The sequence below is a fragment of the Nerophis lumbriciformis genome, linkage group LG07 (assembly GCF_033978685.3).
Source record: "Nerophis lumbriciformis linkage group LG07, RoL_Nlum_v2.1, whole genome shotgun sequence".
Lineage (NCBI taxonomy): Eukaryota > Metazoa > Chordata > Actinopteri > Syngnathiformes > Syngnathidae > Nerophis > Nerophis lumbriciformis.
Genome location: NC_084554.2, coordinates 960,439 through 985,000, shown reverse-complemented (window position 1 = coordinate 985,000; position 24,562 = coordinate 960,439). Strand labels below are relative to the sequence as shown.

The following is a 24,562-nucleotide window of genomic DNA, read 5'->3' as shown; positions in this document are numbered from 1 at the left end:
GGATGGTGCATGAAGAAGGACGACAAGGATGAGAGAATGTTTAGGATGGTGCATGAAGAAGGATGACAAGGATGAGAGAATGTTTAGGATGGTGCATGAAGAAGGATGACAAGGATGAGAGAATGTTTAGGATGGTGCATGAAGAAGGATGACAAGGATGAGAGAATGGTGCATGAAGAAGGATGACAAGGATGAGAGAATGTTTAGGATGGTGCATGAAGAAGGATGATAAGGATGAGAGAATGTTTAGGATGGTACATGAAAAAGGATGACAAGGATGAGAGGATGGTGCATGAAGAAGGATGACAAGGATGAGAGAATGTTTAGGATGGTGCATGAAGAAGGATGACAAGGATGAGAGAATGTTTAGGATGGTGAATGAAGAAGGATGACAAGGATGAGAAAATGGTGCATGAAGAAGGATGACAAGGATGAGAGAATGGTGCATGAAGAAGGATGACAAGGATGAGAGAATGTTTAGGATGGTGCATGAAGAAGGATGACAAGGATGAGAGAATGTTTAGGATGGTGCATGAAGAAGGATGACAAGGATGAGAGAATGTTTAGGATGGTGCATGAAAAAGGATGACAAGGATGAGAGGATGGTGCATGAAGAAGGATGACAAGGATGAGAGAATGTTTAGGATGGTGAATGAAGAAGGATGACAAGGATGAGAGAATGTTTAGGATGGTGCATGAAAAAGGATGACAAGGATGAGAGAATGGTGCATGAAGAAGGATGACAAGGATGAGAGAATGTTTAGGATGGTGCATGAAGAAGGATGACAAGGATGAGAGAATGTTTAGGATGGTGCATGAAGAAGGATGACAAGGATGAGAGAATGTTTAGGATGGTGCATGAAGAAGGATGACAAGGATGAGAGGATGGTGCATGAAGAAGGATGACAAGGATGAGAGAATGTTTAGGATGGTGCATGAAGAAGGATGATAAGGATGAGAGAATGTTTAGGATGGTACATGAAAAAGGATGACAAGGATGAGAGGATGGTGCATGAAGAAGGATGACAAGGATGAGAGAATGTTTAGGATGGTGCATGAAGAAGGATGACAAGGATGAGAGAATGTTTAGGATGGTGCATGAAGAAGGATGACAAGGATGAGAGAATGTTTAGGATGGTGCATGAAGAAGGATGACAAGGATGAGAGAATGTTTAGGATGGTGCATGAAGAAGGATGACAAGGATGAGAGGATGGTGCATGAAGAAGGATGACAAGGATGAGAGGATGGTGCATGAAGAAGGATGACCAGGATGAGAGAATGGTGCATGAAGAAGGATGACCAGGATTAGAGAATGGTGCATAAAGAATGATGACAAGGATGACAGAATGGTGCATAAAGAAGGATGACATGGATGAGATAATGTTTAGGATGGTACATGAAGAAGGATGACAAGGATGAGAGAATGTTTAGGATGGTACATGAAGAAGGATGACAAGGATGAGAGAATGGTGCATGAAGAATGATGACAAGGATGAGAGATTGTTTAGGATTGTACATGAAGAAGGATGACAAGGATGAGAGGATGGTGCATGAAGAAGGATGACAAGGATGAGAGGATGGTGCATGAAGAAGGATGACAAGGATGAGAGAATGGTGCATGAAGAAGGATGACAAGGATGAGAGGATGGTGCATGAAGAAGGATGACAAGGATGAGAGGATGGTGCATGAAGAAGGACGACCAGGATGAGAGAATGGTGCATGAAGAAGGATGACCAGGATGAGAGAGTAGATAAGTGTTGTTGTGTCAAGGTGAGGAAGGTCTGAACATGAACATTTGTGTCACATGTGTGAAGGTCAGCTGTCAAAGGTCAAAGGTCAAAGGTCTCACCCTAAAGAGTGAGCGCTTAGCAGCCACACTCAGTTTAGCTCGATCATCCACTTTCTCCTCTTCGGCTGCAAGGAGGACACAAGACTGTTGGCAGACTGGAGCACACACAACTACACCAGGTGTACACAACTACACTAGGTGTACACAACTACACCAGGTGTACACAACTACACCGGGTGTACACAACTACACCAGGTAGTTGTGAATGTATGTATGTATATATGTGTGTGTGTATATATATATATATATATATATATATATATATATATATATATATATATATATATATATATATATATGTATGTGTGGGGAAAAAAAATCACAAGACTATTTCATCTCTACAGGCCTGTTTCATGAGGGGGGGTTCCCTCAATCATCAGGAGATTTTAATGGGAGCATTCACATACCATGGTTTATATAGGGCACAGAGTGGGTGGGTACAGGCTGGCCTAGGGGCGTGGTGATTGGCTCATGTGTTACCTAGGAGGTGTTTCCGTCTGTGGCGGCATGCTGATACAATTTCGCTGCGCTTGTTGAGGGATGACAGGTCTGGACGGTAAATAATAAACAGTTTCTCTTTCAAGCATAGGTTGCATCTTTTATTACCACTATTGTAAGGTGTGCTGGATGCAAGAATTTGCCATGTTATTGAATATTCAACATTATTGTCTTTGAGGTCCCAAATGTGTTTGCTGAGTTCTGTGGTATTCCGCAGGTTTTTGTTCCTGAAAGAAGCCTTGTGATTGTTCCATCTGGTTTTGAATTCTCCCTCGGTTAATCCTACATATGTGTCGGATGTGTTAATGTCCTTGCGTATTACCTTAGATTGGTAGACAACTGATGTTTGTAAGCACCCCCCGTTGAGAGGGCAATCAGGTTTCTTTCGACAGTTACAGCCTTTGTTGGTTTTGGAATACCAAGAAGCGCATATGCCAAATTTTCAAAGGGAACGGCCTACGGATCACGATTGAAGCCAACAAGCAAACGGTCAACTTCCGTCACTTTCAACCTGAGAAATAACAGCTACCAACCATTCACGAAACCCAACACAACACTCCAATACGTGCACCATGACAGCAACCACCCACCCACCACCACGAAAAGAATACCTACCGGAATCAATAAAAGGCTATTGATGCTGTCATCTAGCAAAGCTGAATTTGACCAAGCAACCCCCCCGTACCAAAAAGCCCTTGATGAAAGCGGATACAATTTCACCCTCACCTATGAACCCACGCCAGGAAACCAGCCAAAAAAGAACAGAAAATGAAACGACATCATCTGGTACAACCCCCCATACAGCAAAAACGTCTCAACTAACATTGGACACAAATTCCTCAATCTGATCTACAAACACTTTCCCAAAGACAACACCCTAAGAAAAGTATTCAACAAGAACAACATTAAATTGAGCTACAGCTGCATGAACAATATACGACAAATCATCTCAAACCACAACAAAACAATTGCAAATGAGCCGTCGGCCCCCAGACAGAGCGACTCCAAAACCAACAAAGACTGTAACTGTCGAAAGAAACCTGATTGCCCTCTCAACGGGGGGTGCTTACAAACATCAGTTGTCTACCAATCTAAGGTAACACGCAAGGACATTAACACATCCGACACATATGTAGGATTAACCGAGGGAGAGTTCAAAACCAGATGGAACAATCACAAGGCTTCTTTCAGGAACAAAAACCTGCGAAATACCACAGAACTCAGCAAACACATTTGGGACCTCAAAGACAATAATGTTGAATATTCAATAACATGGCAAATTCTTGCATCCAGCACACCTTACAATAGTGGTAATAAAAGATGCAACCTATGCTTGAAAGAGAAACTGTTTATTATTTACCGTCCAGACCTGTCATCCCTCAACAAGCGCAGCAAAATTGTAACAGCATGCCGCCATAGACGGAAACACCTCCTAGGTAACACATGAGCCAATCACCACGCCCCTACGCCAGCCTGTACCCACCCACTCTGTGCCCTATATAAACCATGGTATGCGAATGCTCCCATTAAAATCTCCTGATGATTGAGGGTACCCCCCCTCATGAAACAGGCCTGTAGAGATGAAATAGTCTTGTGATTTTTTCCCCACACATACATATATTGCGCTCTACTACGGTATCGAGCACTATTTTTTGGATAACCTTATTAAGACATATATATATATATATATATATATATATATATATATATATATATATATATATATATATATATTGGCGGGAAAAAGTTTGGACACTATTTGGAACGCTCCAAACATTGTTCGTTCTCACTAGAACTTTTATTTTGGAGAGTCAAGGATAAGGAAACAAAGATTTTACCTTCATTGGAAGCAAAGGTGGAGCTCACACACGACCTTGAAAAAGTGCAGAGAGAAGACAAACATGAGTGTGAGGAAGAAGACGTCACATCACACCTGCTGTGTTACAGGAAGTAGACAGTCAAGGTGTGTTACAGGAAGTAGACAGTCACGGTGTGTTACAGGAAGTAGACAGTCAAGGTGTGTTACAGGAAGTAGACAATCAAGGTGTGTTACAGGAAGTAGACAGTCAAGGTGTGTTACAGGAAGTAGACAGTCAAGGTGTGTTACAGGAAGTAGACAATCAAGGTGTGTTACAGGAAGTAGACAGTCAAGGTGTGTTACAGGAAGTAGACAGTCAAGGTGTGTTACAGGAAGTAGACAGTCAAGGTGTGTTACAGGAAGTAGACAGTCAAGGTGTGTTACAGGAAGTAGACAGTCAAGGTGTGTTACAGGAAGTAGACAGTCAAGGTGTGTTACAGAATGTTACAGGAAGTAGACAGTCAAGGTGTGTTACAGGAAGTAGACAGTCAAGGTGTGTTACAGGAAGTAGACAGTCAAGGTGTGTTACAGAAAGTAGACAGTCAAGGTGTGTTACAGGAAGTAGACAGTCAAAGTGTGTTACAGGAAGTAGACAGTCAAGGTGTGTTACAGGAAGTAGACAGTCAAAGTGTGTTACAGGAAGTAGACAGTCACGGTGTGTTACAGGAAGTAGACAGTCAAGGTGTGTTACAGGAAGTAGACAGTCAAAGTGTGTTACAGGAAGTAGACAGTCAAAGTGTGTTACAGGAAGTAGACAGTCACGGTGTGTTACAGGAAGTAGACAGTCAAGGTGTGTTACAGGAAGTAGACAGTCAAGGTGTGTTACAGGAAGTAGACAGTCAAGGTGTGTTACAGGAAGTAGACAGTCACGGTGTGTTACAGGAAGTAGACAGTCACGGTGTGTTACAGGAAGCTGACAGTCAAGGTGTGTTACAGGAAGTAGACAGTCAAGGTGTGTTACAGGAAGTAGACAGTCAAGGTGTGTTACAGGAAGTAGACAGTCAAGGTGTGTTACAGGAAGTAGACAGTCAAGGTGTGTTACAGGAAGTAGACAGTCAAGGTGTGTTACAGGAAGTAGACAGTCACGGTGTGTTACAGGAAGTAGACAGTCACGGTGTGTTACAGGAAGCTGACAGTCAAGGTGTGTTACAGGAAGTAGACAGTCAAGGTGTGTTACAGGAAGTAGACAGTCAAGGTGTGTTACAGGAAGTAGACAGTCAAGGTGTGTTACAGGAAGTAGACAGTCAAGGTGTGTTACAGAATGTTACAGGAAGTAGACAGTAGGTGTGTTACAGGAAGTAGACAGTCAAGGTGTGTTACAGGAAGTAGACAGTCAAGGTGTGTTACAGGAAGTAGACAGTCACGGTGTGTTACAGGAAGTAGACAGTCACGGTGTGTTACAGGAAGTAGACAGTCAAGGTGTGTTACAGGAAGTAGACAGTCAAGGTGTGTTACAGGAAGTAGACAGTCAAGGTGTGTTACAGGAAGTAGAGAGTCACGGTGTGTTACAGGAAGTAGACAGTCACGGTGTGTTACAGGAAGTAGACAGTCAAGGTGTGTTACAGGAAGTAGACAGTCAAGGTGTGTTACAGGAAGTAGACAGTCAAGGTGTGTTACAGGAAGTAGACAGTCAAGGTGTGTTACAGGAAGTAGACAATCAAGGTGTGTTACAGAATGTTACAGGAAGTAGAGGTCAGCTGAGAATTAAGCAACATTACAAGTCATGCTTTCTTGGCCCCGTCACATGACCACACTGCACTGAGGTGTGTCACATGACCACTGAGGTGTGTCACATGACCACTGAGGTGGGTCACATGGCCACTGAGGTGGGTCACATGGCCACTGAGGTGTGTCACATGACCACACTGCACTGAGGTGTGTCACATGACCACTGAGGTGGGTCACATGGCCACTGAGGTGTGTCACATGACCACACTGCACTGAGGTGTGTCACATGACCACTGAGGTGTGTCACATGACCACTGAGGTGGGTCACATGGCCACTGAGGTGGGTCACATGGCCACTGAGGTGTGTCACATGACCACACTGCACTGAGGTGTGTCACATGACCACTGAGGTGGGTCACATGGCCACTGAGGTGTGTCACATGACCACTGAGGTGTGTCACATGGCCACTGAGGTGTGTCACATGACCACACTGCACTGAGGTGTGTCACATGACCACTGAGGTGTGTCACATGACCACTGAGGTGTGTCACATGACCACCGAGGTGTGTCACATGACCACTGAGGTGTGTCACATGACCACACTGCACTGAGGTGTGTCACATGACCACTGAGGTGTGTCACATGACCACTGAGGTGGGTCACATGACCACACTGCAACATCAACCATAGTCGCTCACGTTGCTAGTTGTTAATGGCACTCACGTTGTTAATGTTGCTCACATTGGTAATGTTGCTAAAGTTGCTCATAGTTATTGGCACTCACGTTGCTAATATTGCTCACATTTCTAAAATTGCTAATGTGGCTAAAGTTGCTCATGTTGCTAGTGTTGCGTTTGTTGCCAAAGTTGCTTTTGTTGTTAATGAACAAGCTAAGCTAACATTAACGAACAAGCTAAGCTAACGTTAGAGACATGCTAAGCTAACATTAACAAACAAGCTAAGCTAACATTAACAAACAAGCTAAGCTAACGTTAGAGACAAGCTAAGCAAACATTAACAAACAAGCTAAGCTAACGTTAGAGACAAGCTAAGCAAACATTAACAAATAAGCTAAGCTAACGTTAGAGACAAGCTAAGCTAACGTTAGAGACAAGCTAAGCTAACATTAACAAACAAGCTAAGCTAACGTTAGAGACAAGCTAAGCTAACATTAGAGACAAGCTAAGCTAACATTAACAAACAAGCTAAGCTAACGATAACAAACAAGCTAAGCCAAGGTTAGAGACAAGCTAAGCCAACATTAACAAACAAGCTAAGCTAACATTAACAAACAAGCTAAGCTAACGTTAGAGACAAGCTAAGCTAACGTTAGAGACAAGCTAAGCTAACATTAACAAACAAGCTAAGCAAACGTTAGAGACAAGCTAAGCTAACATTAACAAACAAGCTAAGCTAACATTAGAGACAAGCTAAGCTAACATTAACAAACAAGCTAAGCTAACGATAACAAACAAGCTAAGCCAAGGTTAGAGACAAGCTAAGCTAACATTAACAAACAAGCTAAGCTAACATTAACAAACAAGCTAAGCGAACGATAACAAACAAGCTAAGCCAAGGTTAGAGACAAGCTAAGCTAACATTAACAAACAAGCTAAGCTAACATTAACAAACAAGCTAAGCGAACGATAACAAACAAGCTAAGCCAAGGTTAGAGACAAGCTAAGCTAACATTAACAAACAAGCTAAGCTAACATTAACAAACAAGCTAAGCTAACGTTAGAGACAAGCTAAGCTAATGTTAGAGACAAGCTAAGCTAACATTAACAAACAAGCTAAGCTAACATTAACAAACAAGCTAAGCTAACGTTAGAGACAAGCTAAGCTAACATTAACAAACAAGCTAAGCTAATGTTAGAGACAAGCTAAGCTAACATTAACGAACAAGCTAAGCTAACATTAACAAACAAGCTAAACCAAGGTTAGAGACAAGCTAAGCTAACGTTAGAGACAAGCTAAGCTAACATTAACAAACAAGCTAAACCAAGGTTAGAGACAAGCTAAGCTAATGTTAGAGACAAGCTAAGCTAACATTAACAAACAAGCTAAGCTAACATTAACAAACAAGCTAAGCTAACATTAGAGACAAGCTAAGCTAACGTTAGAGACAAGCTAAGCTAATATTAACAAACAAGCTAAGCTAACGTTAGAGACAAGCTAAGCTAACATTAACAAACAAGCTAAACCAAGGTTAGAGACAAGCTAAGCTAACATTAGAGACAAGCTAAGCTAACATTAACAAACAAGCTAAGCTAACATTAACAAACAAGCTAAGCTAATGTTAGAGACAAGCTAAGCTAACGTTAGCGACGGAGCAGGTGTTGGCTGAAGATCATGCTAGCATGCTAGCAAGCTCCACCTACAGCTCAGCTCTGCGTGTGCTGGGAGGTGTGCAGGTTTTCTCCAAGTAGGAATGTCTGAGCTGGGCCACAGAAACCATTCTGTCCTGGGGAATCTCTTCCTTATTTTGCTGCAGCCGCCGGGGATCTGGAACGGCCGCGCAGCCGCCTGCCTCCCGTGCAGAGCGGGTGTTGGCCGCGTGGTCCGTGGCGCCCACCGCTGACGGCGCCGGTCCGAGCTGGACGTGACCGGCGGAGGTTTGTTGGACGTGGTCCTCGGTCTCTCCGCTCCTCACGTCTTCTGTGGGCTTGGAGAGCTCAGGGGTTTCCCTTCTGGTTCTTCTTCCAGGGTCTTCCCCACCGACCCCGAGGAGCCCGGAGGTCCCGGTCTCGTCGTCCCCCCTTCCTCCGCGGGGGTCCTCGGTGCTCTTCTCCCTGCGACGGACCTCGGAGGGCAGCACCGCCCTCCTGCTCCTCAGGAGACCTTGTGCCCGGACACCACCCGGGTCTTCGTCCGGGACACCGGAGGCCATGGACAGGTAAGCAAGATCTGGACCTCCTGGTGGAGGAACTAGTCTGCGGGACACGAAACCTTCCACCACGTCTGTGCTCCTGTGCTGGCGTTCTTCCTTCGCAAGCTTCTCCCTAACTCGGACTCTTCAGGGAGACAAAAGTCCGGTTAATACTTCAGAAACTGCGCCTAGTTTTTGTCTCATCCCTCACTTAAAAGGACCCGATAAAACCTGACGAGTCCCAAAGAGAGGGAGATGATACAGTATTATCTGGTGGTGGCTTGAGCATGCTGCCGCTAGTCCTGGGTACTCAAGAAAACCTCAAATAACTCCCTTAGTTTTTATTTAAATGAGCTGAATCCAGACGGTGATCCGGATCACCCCCAAAATCTAATCCAATGTTTGAGACAAGCTAAACTAACGTAAACGAACAAGATAACATTAGAGACAAGTTATATAGAGGTCCACAGGATTATGCCGAGGTCCACGGGGTTATATCAAACTCCACGGGGTTATGCCGAGGTCCACGGGGTTATGCCGAGGTCTACGGGGTTATGCCGAGGTCTACGGGATTATACCAAGGTCCACGGGATTATACCGAGGTCCACGGGGTGATGCCGAGGTACACGGGGTGATACCGATGTCCACAGGATTATGCCGAGGTCGACGGGATTATGCCGAGGTCCACGGGATTATGCCGAAATCCACGGGATTATATCGAGGTACACGGGATTATATCGAGGTCCACGGGATAATAGAGAGGTCCACGGGGTAATATCGAGGTCCACAGGATTATATCGAGGTAAACGGGATTATAGAGAGATCCATGGGGTTATATAGAGGTCCACGGGATTATATCGAGGTCCGCGGGATTATATCGAGGTCTACGGGATTATGCCGAGGTCCACGGGGTGATGCCGAGGTACACGGGATTATACCGAGGTCCACGGGATTATACCGAGGTCCCCGGGGTGATGCCGAGGTACACGGGGTGATACCGATGTCCACAGAATTATGCCAAGGTCCACGGGATTATGATGAGGTCCACGAGATTATGCCGAGGTCCACAGGATTATACCGAGGTACACGTGATTATATCAAGGTCCATGGGATTATGCCGAGGTCCACGGGATTATGCCGAGGTCCACGGGATTATGCCGAAATCCACGGGATTATACCGAGGTACACGTGATTATATCGAGGTCCACGAGATTATGCCGAGGTCCACAGGATTATATCAAGGTCCACGGGATTATAGAGAGGTCCACGGGGTTATATAGAGGTCCACGGGACTATATCGAGTTACACGGGATTATACTGAGGTCCACGGGGTTATGCCCAAATCCACGGGATTATACCGAGGTCCACAGGGTTAAATTGAGGTCCACGAGGTACATGGGATTATACGGAGGTCCACGGTCGCTGAGTAGAAAGGTGTTGTTAATGCAACACTGCAGGAAGTACAAATATGAATATTAATACACTGATGAGGGAGTGTCACACTGGTATGACCATGACAATAAATATGAATATTAATACACTAATAAAGGAGTGCTCACACTGGTATGACCATGACAATAAAGATAAGAACATGACAATAAAGGTAAGAACATGACAATAAAGGTATGAACATGACAATAAAGGTATGAACATGACAATAAAGGTATGAACATGACAATAAAGGTATGAACATGACAGTATTAGGTATGAACATGACAATAAAGGAGTGCTCAAAGGAGACTCACAAACATTGCTTCTTCAAAGTTCCACTTCAGGACCTGAACACGTGGGGAACATTCACGTGATAGTTCTAGGTCCCGGGACTTGAAAGACTTTCAGCTATAGAAGTATTACAAGTATTTTTTTTTAAATGTTTTATGCACTGTCTGAAGGTGTCTTATATGGATATATATGGTACTCTGGTGGTGTCTAACATGGATATATATGGTAGTCTGATGGTGTCTGATATGGATATATATGGTACTCTGGTGGTATCTAATATGGATGTATATGGTAGTCTGAAGGTGTCTATTATGGATGTATATGGTAGTCTGAAGGTGTCTAATATGGATATATATGGTAGTATGAAGGTGTCTATTATGGATATATATGGTAGTATGAAGGTGTCTAATATGGATATATATGGTAGTATGAAGGTGTCTATTATGGATATATATGGTAGTCTGGTGGTGTCTTGTATGGATATATATGGTACTCTGGTGGTGTCTAACATGGATATATATGGTAGTCTGGTGGTGTCTAAAATGGATGTATATGGTAGTCTGAAGGTGTCTAATATGGATATATATGGTACTCTGGTGGTGTCTAACATGGATATATATGGTAGTCTGATGGTGTCTGATATGGATATATATGGTACTCTGGTGGTATTTAATATGGATGTATATGGTAGTCTGAAGGTGTCTGATATGGATATATATGTATTCTGAAGGTGTCTAATATGGATGTATATGGTAGTCTGAAGGTGTCTGATATGGATATATATGTATTCTGAAGGTGTCTAATATGGATGTATATGGTAGTCTGAAGGTGTTTGATATGGATATATATATGGTAGTCTGAAGGTGTCTGATATGGTTATATATGGTAGTCTGAAGGTGTCTGATATGGATATATATGTAGTCTGAAGGTGTCTAATATGGTTATATATGGTAGTCTGAAGGTGTCTGATATGGATATATATGGTAGTCTGAAGGTGTCTGATATGGATATATATGTAGTCTGAAGGTGTCTAATATGGATGTATATGGTAGTCTGAAGGTGTCTAATATGGATATATATGGTAGTATGAAGGTGTCTATTATGGATATATATGGTAGTATGAAGGTGTCTTATATGGATATATATGGTACTCTGGTGGTGTCTAACATGGATATATATGGTAGTCTGGTGGTGTCTAATATGGATATATATGGTAGTCTGAAGGTGTCTAATGTGGATATATATGGTACTCTGGCGGTGTCTAATATGGATATATATGGTAGTCTGAAGGTGTCTAATATGGATATATATGGTAATATATATGGTAATCTGGTGGTGAACAGGTCAAATTTCACCTCTACTTACGCTTGGATGTATTTGGTTGATTACATTACGAAAGCGCGTACAAATATGCATGAAAACACTCCTACAGACATCACACACGGGACGCTTTCGCAAGTAAGAATTGTTGTAGTTATATTGTAAAACTTACAAACGAATGAAGAATCTACACGGGTAGAAACGCTATGGACGGCTAGAAGACAGAACAGCACTTGTACTTCTGGTTCAGAGCTTTTAACAGCACTGTACTCATTCGCCCAGCAGCCGCGCCTGCCTGCAGTGAGCGAGCTTGTCCAGAAGATGGCGCCGTAGCACAAACAATAACACAACTTTTAAGTGTATTTGTATGTGATTTATGACAACTATTAACATTATTATTAACATTAAGGTTGTTGGGTCTCCCCAAGAGTGAAACTAGGTGCCCGCTGCTCTGCCTGCACATAAAGAAGGGTCCTGGAGTGAGGCTTGAAGAAGCACTGCTTGGGAGGCGTGATGATGGCCACACGCCCAGGAACATGAATGGTCACACACGCCCAGGAACATGAATGGTCACACACGCCCAGGAACATGAATGGTCACACACGCCCAGGAACATGAATGATCACACACGCCCAGGAACATGAATGATCACACACGCCCAGGAACATGAATGGTCACACACGCCCAGGAACATGAATGGTCACACACGCCCAGGAACATGAATGGTCACACACGCCCAGGAACATGAATGGTCACACACGAGGGGGGGGGGGCGGGGGGGGGTCACACGCCCAGCTCGGGTGTACCTGGACGGCCAGTTGATTAGGGAGTGGGTGTCGCCCTCCGCATCGGTCTGAAGGAACCAATCAGTGCACGGGTGTGTCCTTGTACTGGACCAGTGGAGGGAGAGCCAAGATTGTGCTCAGTTCACACTCAGAGCTTTTCTACCAGCACACCCGCCTTTAATCTCTCAGGACATACAGTGCAGCCTCATTTTACAAACTTTAATCTCTCAGGACACAGTGCAACCTCCTTTTACAAACTTTAATCTCTCAGGACACAGTGCAACCTCCTTTTACAAACTTTAATCTCTCAGGACATACAGTGCAACCTCCTTTTACAAACTTTAATCTCTCAGGACATACAGTGCAGCCTCCTTTTACAAACTTCAATATCTCAGGACATACAGTGTAGCCTCCTTTTACAAACTTTAATATCTCAAGACATACAGTGCAGCCTCCTTCTACAAACTTTAATCTCTCAGGACATACAGTGCAACCTTCTTTTACAAACTTTAATCTCTCAGGACACAGTGCAGCCTCCTTTTACAAACTTTAATCTATCAAGACATACAGTGCAACCTCCTTTTACAAACTTTAATCTCTCAGGACATACAGTGCAGCCTCCTTTTACAAACTTTAATCTCTCAGGACATACAGTGCAGCCTCCTTTTACAAACTTTAATCTCTCAGGACATACAGTGCAGCCTCCTTTTACAAACTTTAATCTCTCAGGACATACAGTACAACCTCCTTTTACAAACTGTAATCTCTCAGGACATACAGTACAACCTCCTTTTACAAACTTTTATCTTTTAGGACACAGTGTGACCTCTTTCTACAAACTTTAATCTCTCAGGACATACAGTGGAGCCTCCTTTTACAAACTTTAATCTCTCAGGACATACAGTGCATCCTCATTTTACAAACTTTAATCTCTCAGGACATACAGTGCAACCTCCTTTTACAAACTTTAATATCTCAGGACATACAGTGCAACCTCCTTTTACAAACTTTAATATCTCAGGACATACAGTGCAACCTCCTTTTACAAACTTTAATCTCTCAAGACATACAGTGCAGCCTTCTTCTACAAACTTTAATCTCTCAGGACATACAGTGCAGCCTCCTTTTACAAACTTTAATCTCTCAGGACATACAGTGCAACCTCCTTTTACAAACTTTAATCTCTCAGGACATACAGTGCAGCCTCCTTTTACAAACTTTAATCTCTCAGGACATACAGTGCAGCCTCTTTTTACAAACTTTAATCTCTCAGGACATACAGTGCAACCTCCTTTTACAAACTTTAATCTCTCAGGACATACAGTGCAACCTCCTTTTACAAACTTTAATATCTCAGGACATACAGTGCAGCCTCCTTTTACAAACTTTAATCTCTCAGGACATACAGTGCAACCTCCTTTTACAAACTTTAATCTCTCAGGACATACAGTGCAACCTCCTTTTACAAACTTTGATCTCTCAGGACATACAGTGTAACCTCCTTTTACAAACTTTAATCTCTCAGGACATACAGTGCAGCCTCCTTTTACAAACTTTAATCTCTCAGGACATACAGTGCAGCCTCCTTCTACAAACTTTAATCTCTCAGGACATACAGTGCAACCTCATTTTACAAACTTTAATCTCTCAGGACATACAGTGCAGCCTCTTTTTACAAACTTTAATATCTCAGGACATACAGTGCAACCTCCTTTTACAAACTTTAATCTCTCAGGGCATACAGTGCAACCTCCTTTTACAAACTTTAATATCTCAGGACATACAGTGCAACCTCCTTTTACAAACTTTAATCTCTCAGGACATACAGTGCAGCTTCCTTTTACAAACTTTAATCTCTCAGGACATACAGTGCAACCTCCTTTTACAAACTTTAATTTCTCAGGACACAGTGCAACCTCCTTTTACAAACTTTAATCTCTCAGGACATACAGTGCAACCTCCTTTTACAAACTTTAATCTCTCAAGACATACAGTGCAACCTCCTTTTACAAACTTTAATCTCTCAGGACATACAGTGCAACCTCCTTTTACAAACTTTAATCTCTCAGGACATACAGTGCAGCCTCTTTTTACAAACTTTAATCCCTCAGGACATACAGCATTACAACATTAATCTCTCAGGACACAGTGCGACCTCCTTTTACAAACTTTAATCTCTCAGGACATACAGTGCAGCCTCCTTTTACAAACTTTAATCTCTCAGGACACAGTGCATCCTCCTTTTACGAACTTTAATCTCTCAGGACATACAGTGCAGCCTCCTTTTACAAACTTTAATCTCTCAGGACACAGTGCGACCTCCTTTTACAAACTTTAATCTCTCAGGACACAGTGCAGCCTCCTTTTACAAACTTTAATCTCTCAGGACATACAGTGTGACCTCTTTCTACAAACTTTAATCTCTCAGGACATACAGTGCAGCCTCCTTTTACAAACTTTAATCTCTCGGGACATGCAGTGCAGCCTCCTTTTACAAACTTTAATCTCTCAGGACATACAGTGCAGCCTCTTTTTACAAACTTTAATCTCTCAGGACATACAGCATTACAACATTAATCTCTCAGGACACAGTGCGACCTCCTTTTACAAACTTTAATCTCTCAGGACATACAGTGCAGCCTCCTTTTACAAACTTTAATCTCTCAGGACACAGTGCATCCTCCTTTTACGAACTTTAATCTCTCAGGACATACAGTGCAACCTCCTTTTACAAACTTTAATCTCTCAGGACATACAGTGCAGCCTCCTTCTACAAACTTTAATCTCTCAGGACACAGTGCGACCTCCTTTTACAAACTTTAATCTCTCAGGACATACAATGCAACCTCCTTTTACAAACTTTAATCTCTCAGGACATACAGTGCAACCTCCTTTTACAAACTTTAATCTCTCAGGACATACAGTGCAGCCTCCTTTTACAAACTTTAATCTCTCAGGACATACAATGCGACCTCCTTTTACAAACTTTAATCTCTCAGGACATACAGTGCGGCCTTCTTTTACAAACTTTAATCCCTCAGGACATGCAGTGCAACCTCCTTTTACAAACTTTAATCTCTCAGGACATACAGTGGAGCCTCCTTTTACAAACTTTAATCTCTCAGGACATACAGTGGAGCCTCCTTTTACAAACTGTAATCTCTCAGGACATACAGTGGAGCCTCCTTTTACAAACTTTAATCTCTCAGGACATACAGTGGAGCCTCCTTTTACAAACTTTAATCTCTCAGGACATACAAAGCAACCTCCTTTTACAAACTTTAATCTCTCAGGACATACAGTGGCGCCTCCTTTTACAAACTTTAATCTCTCAGGACATACAGAGCAACCTCATTTTACAAACTTTAATCTCTCAGGACATACAGTGCAACCTCATTTTACAAACTTTAATCTCTCAGGACATACAGTGCAACCTCCTTTTACAAACTTTAATCTCTCAGGACATACAGTGCAACCTCCTTTTACAAACTTTAATCTCTCAGGACATACAGTGCAGCCTCCTTCTACAAACTTTAATCTCTCAGGACATACGGTGCAGCCTCATTTTACAAACTTTAATCTCTCAGGACACAGTGTGACCTCTTTCTACAAACTTTAATCTCTCAGGACATACAGTGCAGCCTCCTTCTACAAACTTTAATCCCTCAGGACATACAGTGCAACCTCCTTTTACAAACTTTAATCTCTCAGGACATACAGTGCGGCCTCCTTTTACAAACTTTAATCTCTCAGAACATACAGTGCAACCTCCTTTTACAAACTTTAATCTCTCAGGACATACAGTGCAACCTCCTTCTACAAACTTTAATCTCTCAGGACACAGTGCGACCCCCTTTAACAAACTTTAATATCTCAGGACATACAGTGCAACTTCCTTTTACAAACTTTAATATATCAGGACATACAGTGCAACCTCCTTTTACAAACTTTAATCTCTCAGGGCATACAGTGCAACCTCCTTTTACAAACTTTAATCTCTCAGGACATACAGTGCATCCTCATTTTACAAACTTTAATCTCTCAGGACATACAGTGCAGCCTCCTTTTACGAACTTTAATCTCTCAGGGCATATAGTGTGGCCTCCTTTTACAAACTTTAATCTCTCAGGACATACAGTGCAGCCTCCTTTTACAAACTTTAATATCTCATGACATACAGTTCAGCCTCCTTTTACAAACTTTGAATCAATCATGTGTGGAATGTGAGAGTGTACACGTGTTTGGGAGGAGATCAGTGATTGGCTAAGAGGCAAGGGGGCGGAGATGTCCCCTTTCACAATAAAAGACATATTTATACATGTTTGTCAACATTATTATGCTACAAGCACAATATTTTCTACATAAATGTTGATTTCTGAAAGTCAAACCTACATTTTCTAATTGACTTAATGGTTTCTAATCATCAATAACATCAGTCCCTTAAATTGAGATCTTTATTGAAAAAATCTAACGTGATTTAAATTAGCCCTTTTTTTTTTTTTGTCTTTTTGAATTTTGTATTTTATCATATTGTTTACTATTACCATTTTTTATTTTTATTATCTTTTTTATTTTAATTGTTTTAATAGCACTTTGAGGTTGTTTGCTCAATGTAAAGTGCTTTTTACAAATAAAATCTATGATTATTATTATTGTATATTTCCCTTTGTCAATGGGGAGAAAGTTACCGGAAATTCCGGGGGAAACCCCGAATTTTGGGAAAGGAAAGACATGTTGAAGAGTAGTAGTGTGGGTGGATGGTTGAAAGGTCGGAATCGGGTAAAAAAAAAAAGGCGCAAAATTTTGAGAATCTAGGCCATTGTAGATCTACGAGTATGTCCATTTTCCGGGAAATTTGGGGTAAACCGGGAATTTTTTTTAAAATATTGATACTACCACAATTGTCCTAGATGACATGAATGGGTTGGTGTTGAAAAATGTCGACGTAGTAACACTTTAAATTGAGAATTCAGAATTCCTGGAATTTTGGGAGAAAGGGAAATTTGTCCCAAAAAAAATTAGGAACATTTGTTGTCCTAACTGAGAGGAAGGTTTTGAAGGTGGAACGGTCACAAACGGTTGAAAAATGTGGATTGCGAAAACTCTCCAGGGAAGCGGTGAAAAACCGGGAATTCCTGGAATTTTTTTTAGAACTCAAACTTAGTTTGATTGTCCAGGGTGAGTGGAGTGTGTATTTTTTTGCTTTTTTTTAACTGTTTTATTCACAGATTGTTCTGTACTTATTGTGATGTTGTTGTTATTAGTTTGAACCTTTCACTTTTAATCCGTAAAGCACTTTGGGGATGTTTAAAAACAACTCATCAACCTTGAAGCACTTTTAATTGTGATGAGAACTGACTTTTCTCGACTTATTTCATGTTCAGCGGAGCCTCTTCCAAAACACACACACACACACACACACACACACACACACACACACACACACACACACACACACACACACCTACATCGTTGTGTGGGCCCTATTTATGCCCAGGTGTAGTTTTGTCACAGGTTGTCGCAAGTTGAGAGGTTTTGGTGAGATCTACGTTGGGTGGTTTTGAGAGGAAAACAAGAGGACTCACCCTTGCCTGAAGAGTCCTTGATGCTCCTGGAAGACGTCGCCAGAAGAAGCGCCGCGTTGAGGCGAGCTCAGAGACCGGGGTCCACTGGACTTGGGCGAGCCGGGCGGCACAGCTGTGGCGGCGTGCTCCTGGGCGGGCAGCGAGGACACGTCCATGTAGGGCGGCTGAGGGACTGCTCCTCTGCGTTGGTTCTCCAGGTTCAAGACTCGCTCCCTCTCTGAGGACAAGTCCACTCTGGTCCGGGTGGTTCGGTAGGCAGGGTCAGGGGGATTGTGGTGGGCCACACCGGGCCCTCTGCTGTGGAGGTTTTGGTGAGATCTACGTTGGGTGGTTTTGAGAGGAAAACAAGAGGACTCACCCTTGCCTGAAGAGTCCGTGATGCTCCTGGAAGACGTCGCCAGAAGAAGCGCCGCGTTGAGGCGAGCTCAGAGACCGGGGTCCACTGGACTTGGGCGAGCTCAGAGACCGGGGTCCACTGGACTTGGGCGAGCTCAGAGACCGGGGTCCACTGGACTTGGGCGAGCCGGGCGGCACAGCTGTGGCGGCGTGCTCCTGGGCGGGCAGCGAGGACACGTCCATGTAGGGCGGCTGAGGGACTGCTCCTCTGCGTTGGTTCTCCAGGTTCAAGACTCGCTCCCTCTCTGAGGACAAGTCCACTCTGGTCCGGGTGGTTCGGTAGGTGGGGTCAGAGGGGTTGTGGTGGGCCACACCGGGCCCTCTGCTCACCACTCCGCCTCCTTCTCCCCGGTCGAACTCCTCTTCCCTGCGCCTCTCTGAACCCTCGGACAGGTAGTCCACGTCCGGCTCCAGGTCCAAGGAGATGCCGTAGCGCTCGGCCAGCTGCCGACGACGCTCCGCCTTGTAGCGAGCGATGCGTTCAGCTTTGGACTCTAACTCGGGAGCTTTGGCGGGAGAGGAAGTGAGGACGGGATCCAAGGGACTGGCGACCTTGGCATCAGATCCAGACTGCCGCTCCCGGGCAATGGTCTGCATTTCTGGGTGTTCAAGTCCCTGAGTGTGGCACACTTGAAGTGAAGGTAGAGAAGTCAGTGGGTGGCAGAGAAAAGACGTCTCACCAAGACGAGGCTCACAAGGGTCTGATGCTCTGGTGTACCGCGGTGTGTCCTCTTCCAGGAGTCGGTTGGCCACCAGGGACGGGTGCACCTCCATGCCCTCCAGTCGCCGAGCCATACGCTCCTTCCTGAGCACACGGTCAACACCATGATCTCACCATTTCCAGTAACACCACGTCCTTTGTCGTCCTACCTCTTCATTTCCCAGTCACCGCCGCTCCCGGTCACACCTTCAAAGCGCTTCCTCAACTCTGACACTGAACACAAGGGTCGGAAACTGTTTCAGAATACAACTTGCAATTGGAATGTCCGGGGTGAGTGGAGTGTGTGGGTGTTGGAACGCTTACAATTGTATTTTGTCGAAGGGAGAAAATTACCAGGAGTTCCGGGGAAAAATCCGGAGTTTTCGCGAAAGGGACAACATTTTTTGTGTTCAACATACACTATATTGCCAAAAGTATGGTGTCCAGACATCCAAATGATGAGAATCACTAATCACTAATCACAGGTGAATCAAATCAAGCACTTAGGCATGGAGACTGTTTCTACAAACATTTGTGAAAGATTGGGCCGCTTTCAGTGATTTCCAGCGTGGAATAAAGGTATGAACATGACAATAAAGGTATGAACATGACAATAAAGGTATGAACATGACAATAAAGGAGTGCTCAAAGGAGACTCACAAACATTGCTTCTTCAAAGTTCCACTTCAGGACCTGAACACGTGGGGAACCTTCACGTGATAGTTCTAGGTCCCGGGACTTGAAAGACTTTCAGCTATAGAAGTATTACAAGTATTTTTTTTAAAAATGTTTTATGCCCTTTTTGTCAGTCTGAAGGTGTCTTATATGGAGATATATATGGTACTCTGGTGGTGTCTAACATGGATATATATATGGTAGTCTGATGGTGTCTGATATGGATATATATGGTACTCTGGTGGTATCTAATTTGGATGTATATGGTAGTCTGAAGGTGTCTAATATGGATATATATAGTAGTATGAAGGTGTCTATTATGGATATATATGGTAGTATGAAGGTGTCTTATATGGATATATATGGTACTCTGGTGGTGTCCAACATGGATATATATGGTAGTCTGATGGTGTCTGATATGGATATATATGGTACTCTGGTGGTATCTAATATGGATGTATATGGTAGTCTGAAGGTGTCTATTATGGATGTACATGGTAGTCTGAAGGTGTCTATTATGGATGTATATGGTAGTCTAAAGGTGTCTAATATGGATATACATGGTAGTCTGAAGGTGTCTAATATGGATATATATGGTAGTATGAAGGTGTCTATTATGGATGTATATGGTAGTATGAAGGTGTCTTATATGGATATATATGGTACTCTGGTGGTGTCTAACATGGATATATATGGTAGTCTGGTGGTGTCTAACATGGATATATATGGTAGTCTGGTGGTGTCTAATATGGATATATATGGTAGTCTGGTGGTGTCTAACATGGATATATATGGTAGTCTGAAGGTGTCTAATATGGATATATATGGTACTCTGGTGGTGTCTAATATGGATATATATGGTAATCTGGTGGTGTCTAACATGGATATATATGGTAGTCTGATGGTGTCTGATATGCATATATATGGTACTCTGGTGGTATCTAATATGGATGTATATGGTAGTCTGAAGGTGTCTATTTTGGATGTACATGGTAGTCTGAAGGTGTCTATTATGGATGTATATGGTAGTCTGAAGGTGTCTAATATGGATATATATGGTAGTATGAAGGTGTCTATTATGGATATATATGGTAGTATGAAGGTGTCTTATATGGATATATATGGTACTCTGGTGGTGTCTAACATGGATATATATGGTAGTCTGATGGTGTCTGATATGGATGTATATGGTACTCTGGTGGTATCTAATATGGATGTATATGGTAGTCTGAAGGTGTCTATTATGGATGTACATGGTAGTCTGAAGGTGTCTATTATGGATGTATATGGTAGTCTGAAGGTGTCTAATATGGATATATATGGTAGTATGAAGGTGTCTATTATGGATATATATGGTAGTATGAAGGTGTCTTATATGGATGTATATGGTACTCTGGTGGTGTCTAACATGGATGTATATGGTAGTCTGAAGGTGTCTAATATGGATATATATGGTACTCTGGCGGTGTCTAATATGGATATATATGGTAATCTGGCGGTATCTAGTGGTGAACAGGTCAAATTTCACCTCTACTTACGCTTGGATGTATTTGTGAAAGATTGGGCCGCTCTCAGTGATTTCCAGCGTGGAACTGTCACAGGATGCCACCTGTGCAACAAATCCAGTCCTGAAATTTCCTCGCTCCTAAATATTCCAAAGTCAACTTTATTATAAGAAAAGTGAAGAGTTTGGGAACAACAGCAACTCAGCCACCAAGTGGTAGGCCAGGTAAACTGACAGAGAGGTCAGCATAGTGCAAAGACTTTCTGCACAGTCACTTGCTACACAGCTCCACACTTCATGTCACCTTACAATTAGCCCACATACAGTACGCAGAGAGCTCATTAAAATGACCGACTGGAAGGCGAGAAACACTTTATTTCAACAGACTCTGGCGCCGTACCTGTCGTCAAAACTCCAAAGACCGACTGCACAGTTGCACAATAAAAGCTCTGCTTCATCCTGCCTGCGCTACCAAAATAAGAGTCTCAGAAAGCTGGCGTGCACAAGCTAGCAAGCTACGGAGTTTGCCGACAATGTATTTCTTGTAAAGTGTATACAAAGGAGTACGGAAGCTGGACAAATAAGATGCCAAAAACCAACCACTTTCATGTGGTATTGGACAGAAAGGAGGACTTTTTTTCTCCTCTATTCGAAAATGCGGACGTTATCATCACTACTGTCTGATTACAATCAATGCAAGTCATCACAATCAGGTAATACACCAACTTATATTCTTGTCTTCATGAAAGAAAGGAATCTATATGTGTTAAACATGCTTGTATTATCTTTAAACACCTTTAACTTGTTAACAATATTAACTATATGTGTTACGTACATGAGGTAAGCACAAGCAGAATCATACGTACATGAGGTAAGCACAAGCAGAATCATACGTACATGAGGTAAGCACAAGCAGAATCATACGTAGAGGTAAGCACCGGATTATAAGGCGCTCTGTCCATTTTGGAGACAATGAAAAGAATTTTAGGTGCGCCGTATGTTCCGAAAATTACGACAACAACAGCCGTTTTCTCACAAGTATCATTATCACTGGAGGACGAGGAATAGCTAAACATGCTTCACTACACTACACACCCTAGGAGGATACAATAGCTCACCGCTAACAGCAAGCTAGCACCGCTGAATGTAAACAAATATTGGATCGACACCTGACATCCACTGTAATGATACCAAGTACAAGAGCATATCTAGTCGATACTACTACGATCACATTGATATTTTTTTATCATCACAAAATCTTTTTTCCTTTTTTTTTGTGTTTATAAACTCAGGAAATACGTCCCTGGACACAGAAGTGTAGATAGAACATGTTCAAACAGGAAGTAAGCAGATATTAACAGTAAATGAACAAGTAGATTAATAACCCATTTTTACAGTTTGTCCCTCATAAAGTGTAGAAAATAATAGGTGTATAAATGACACAATGGAGTCTTTGTTTGTTTACTTACTACTAAAAGACAAGTTATATATTTTATTTAAGGACTAAATTCTTCTTTGAGTGCAATAACAAACATTTTCTGTCAAAATAAAGTCAATTATTACATTTTTTGTGGTGCTCTTTATTTTGAAAAGGTATGGAAGTAGCGGTACCAACATCATGGTATGGGGACCAGGCTAGGCCCGTGGCAGGCACATTCTACAAATACTGTGACAGAAAAAGAGATAAGAAGTCTAATAAAAAGCAAATGTGAGGAGAAAGTTGCAACACAAAGTTGTTTTTATTTCAAGTGTCATTGCTCAAAATGAGAATACATCAAAATGAATGTTAGGAATGATTGACCTACTGAAGGCTTTTTGTGACCTCCTGGTGTTAATTATGACAAGTTACTTTTCATTCTTTGTATTTGTTCTATGAGAGTGTGTCACGCTCCACCACTCTTCATCTGGGTCAACTGCTCCCTCCTCAATCAACTGTCTGTTCATCAACTACCTGTGTGTGTGTGTACCTGTGTGTGTGTGTGTGTGTGTGTGTGTGTGTGTGTGTGTGTGTGTGTGTGTGTGTGTGTGTGTGTGTGTGTGTGTGTTTGTGAGAGAGTCTGTGTACGTGTCTGTGTGGGTGGGTGTGTGCGTGTGTGTGCGAGTCTACATGTCTACGTGTGTGTGCGTGTGAGTCTACATGTCTGTGTGTGTGTGTGTGTGTGTGTGTGTGTGTGTGTGTGTGTGTGTGTGTGTGTGTGTGTGTGTGTGTGTTTGTGAGAGCGTCTGTGTGCCTGTCTGTGTGGGTGTGTGTGTGCGTGCATGTGTGTGTGTGAGTCTACATGTCTATGTGTGTGTCTGTGTGTATGTGTGTGTGTGTGTTTGTGAGAGAGTCTGTGTACGTGTCTGTGTGGGTGTGTGTGTGCGTGCGTGTGTGTGCGAGTCTACATGTCTACATGTGCGTGCGTGTGAGTCTACGTGTGTGTGTGTGTGTGTGTGTGTGTGTGTGTGTGTGTGCGTGCGTGTGTGTGCGAGTCTACATGTCTACATGTGTGTGCGTGTGAGTCTACGTGTGTGTGTGTGTGTGTGTGTGTGTGTGTGTGTGTGTGTGTGTGTGTGTGATGTCAAGCAAGGTGAAGTGCAATCAGTCATCATGCAGGAAGAGTGGAGCACACAACTTGGTGACAACATGAATATGAACATGAATATGAACATGAATATGAATATGAACATGAATATGAACATGAATATGAACATGAACATGAATATGAACATGAATGTTAACATGAATGTGAACATGAATATGAACATGAATATGAACATGAACGTTAACATGAATATGAACATGAATATGAACATGAATATGAATATGAACATGAATATGAACATGAATGTTAACATGAATATGAACATGAATATGAACATGAATGTTAACATGAATATGAACATGAATATGAACATGAATGTTAACATGAATATGAACATGAATGTGAACATGAATATGAACATGAATGTTAACATGAATATGAACATGAATATGAACATGAATGTTAACATGAATATGAACATGAATGTTAACATGAATATGAACATGAATGTTAACATGAATATGAACATGAATATGAACATGAATATGAACATGAACATGAATATGAACATGAATATGAACATGAATGTTAACATGAATATGAAC

The 24,562-nt window shown here is 42.5% G+C and overlaps 1 protein-coding gene across 1 annotated transcript in view; it reads right to left on the bottom strand.

The window, feature by feature from the left end:
* The window catches only part of LOC133609171 (supervillin-like), a 97,564-nt gene extending 75,851 nt beyond the window's left edge, over positions 1-21,713 (bottom strand). The window contains exons 1-9 of the mRNA XM_072913440.1: positions 21,467-21,713; positions 19,424-19,487; positions 19,249-19,358; positions 18,516-19,182; positions 18,158-18,454; positions 12,594-12,677; positions 8,258-8,890; positions 4,188-4,222; positions 1,852-1,916 (exon numbers count right to left, since the gene is read on the bottom strand). Coding sequence (XP_072769541.1) covers positions 1,852-1,916; positions 4,188-4,222; positions 8,258-8,890; positions 12,594-12,677; positions 18,158-18,454; positions 18,516-19,182; positions 19,249-19,358; positions 19,424-19,431 — 1,899 coding nt within the window. The 5' untranslated portion in view covers positions 19,432-19,487; positions 21,467-21,713. The remainder of the gene's footprint in view (positions 1-1,851; positions 1,917-4,187; positions 4,223-8,257; positions 8,891-12,593; positions 12,678-18,157; positions 18,455-18,515; positions 19,183-19,248; positions 19,359-19,423; positions 19,488-21,466) is intronic.
* Positions 21,714-24,562: the final 2,849 nt, after the last annotated feature.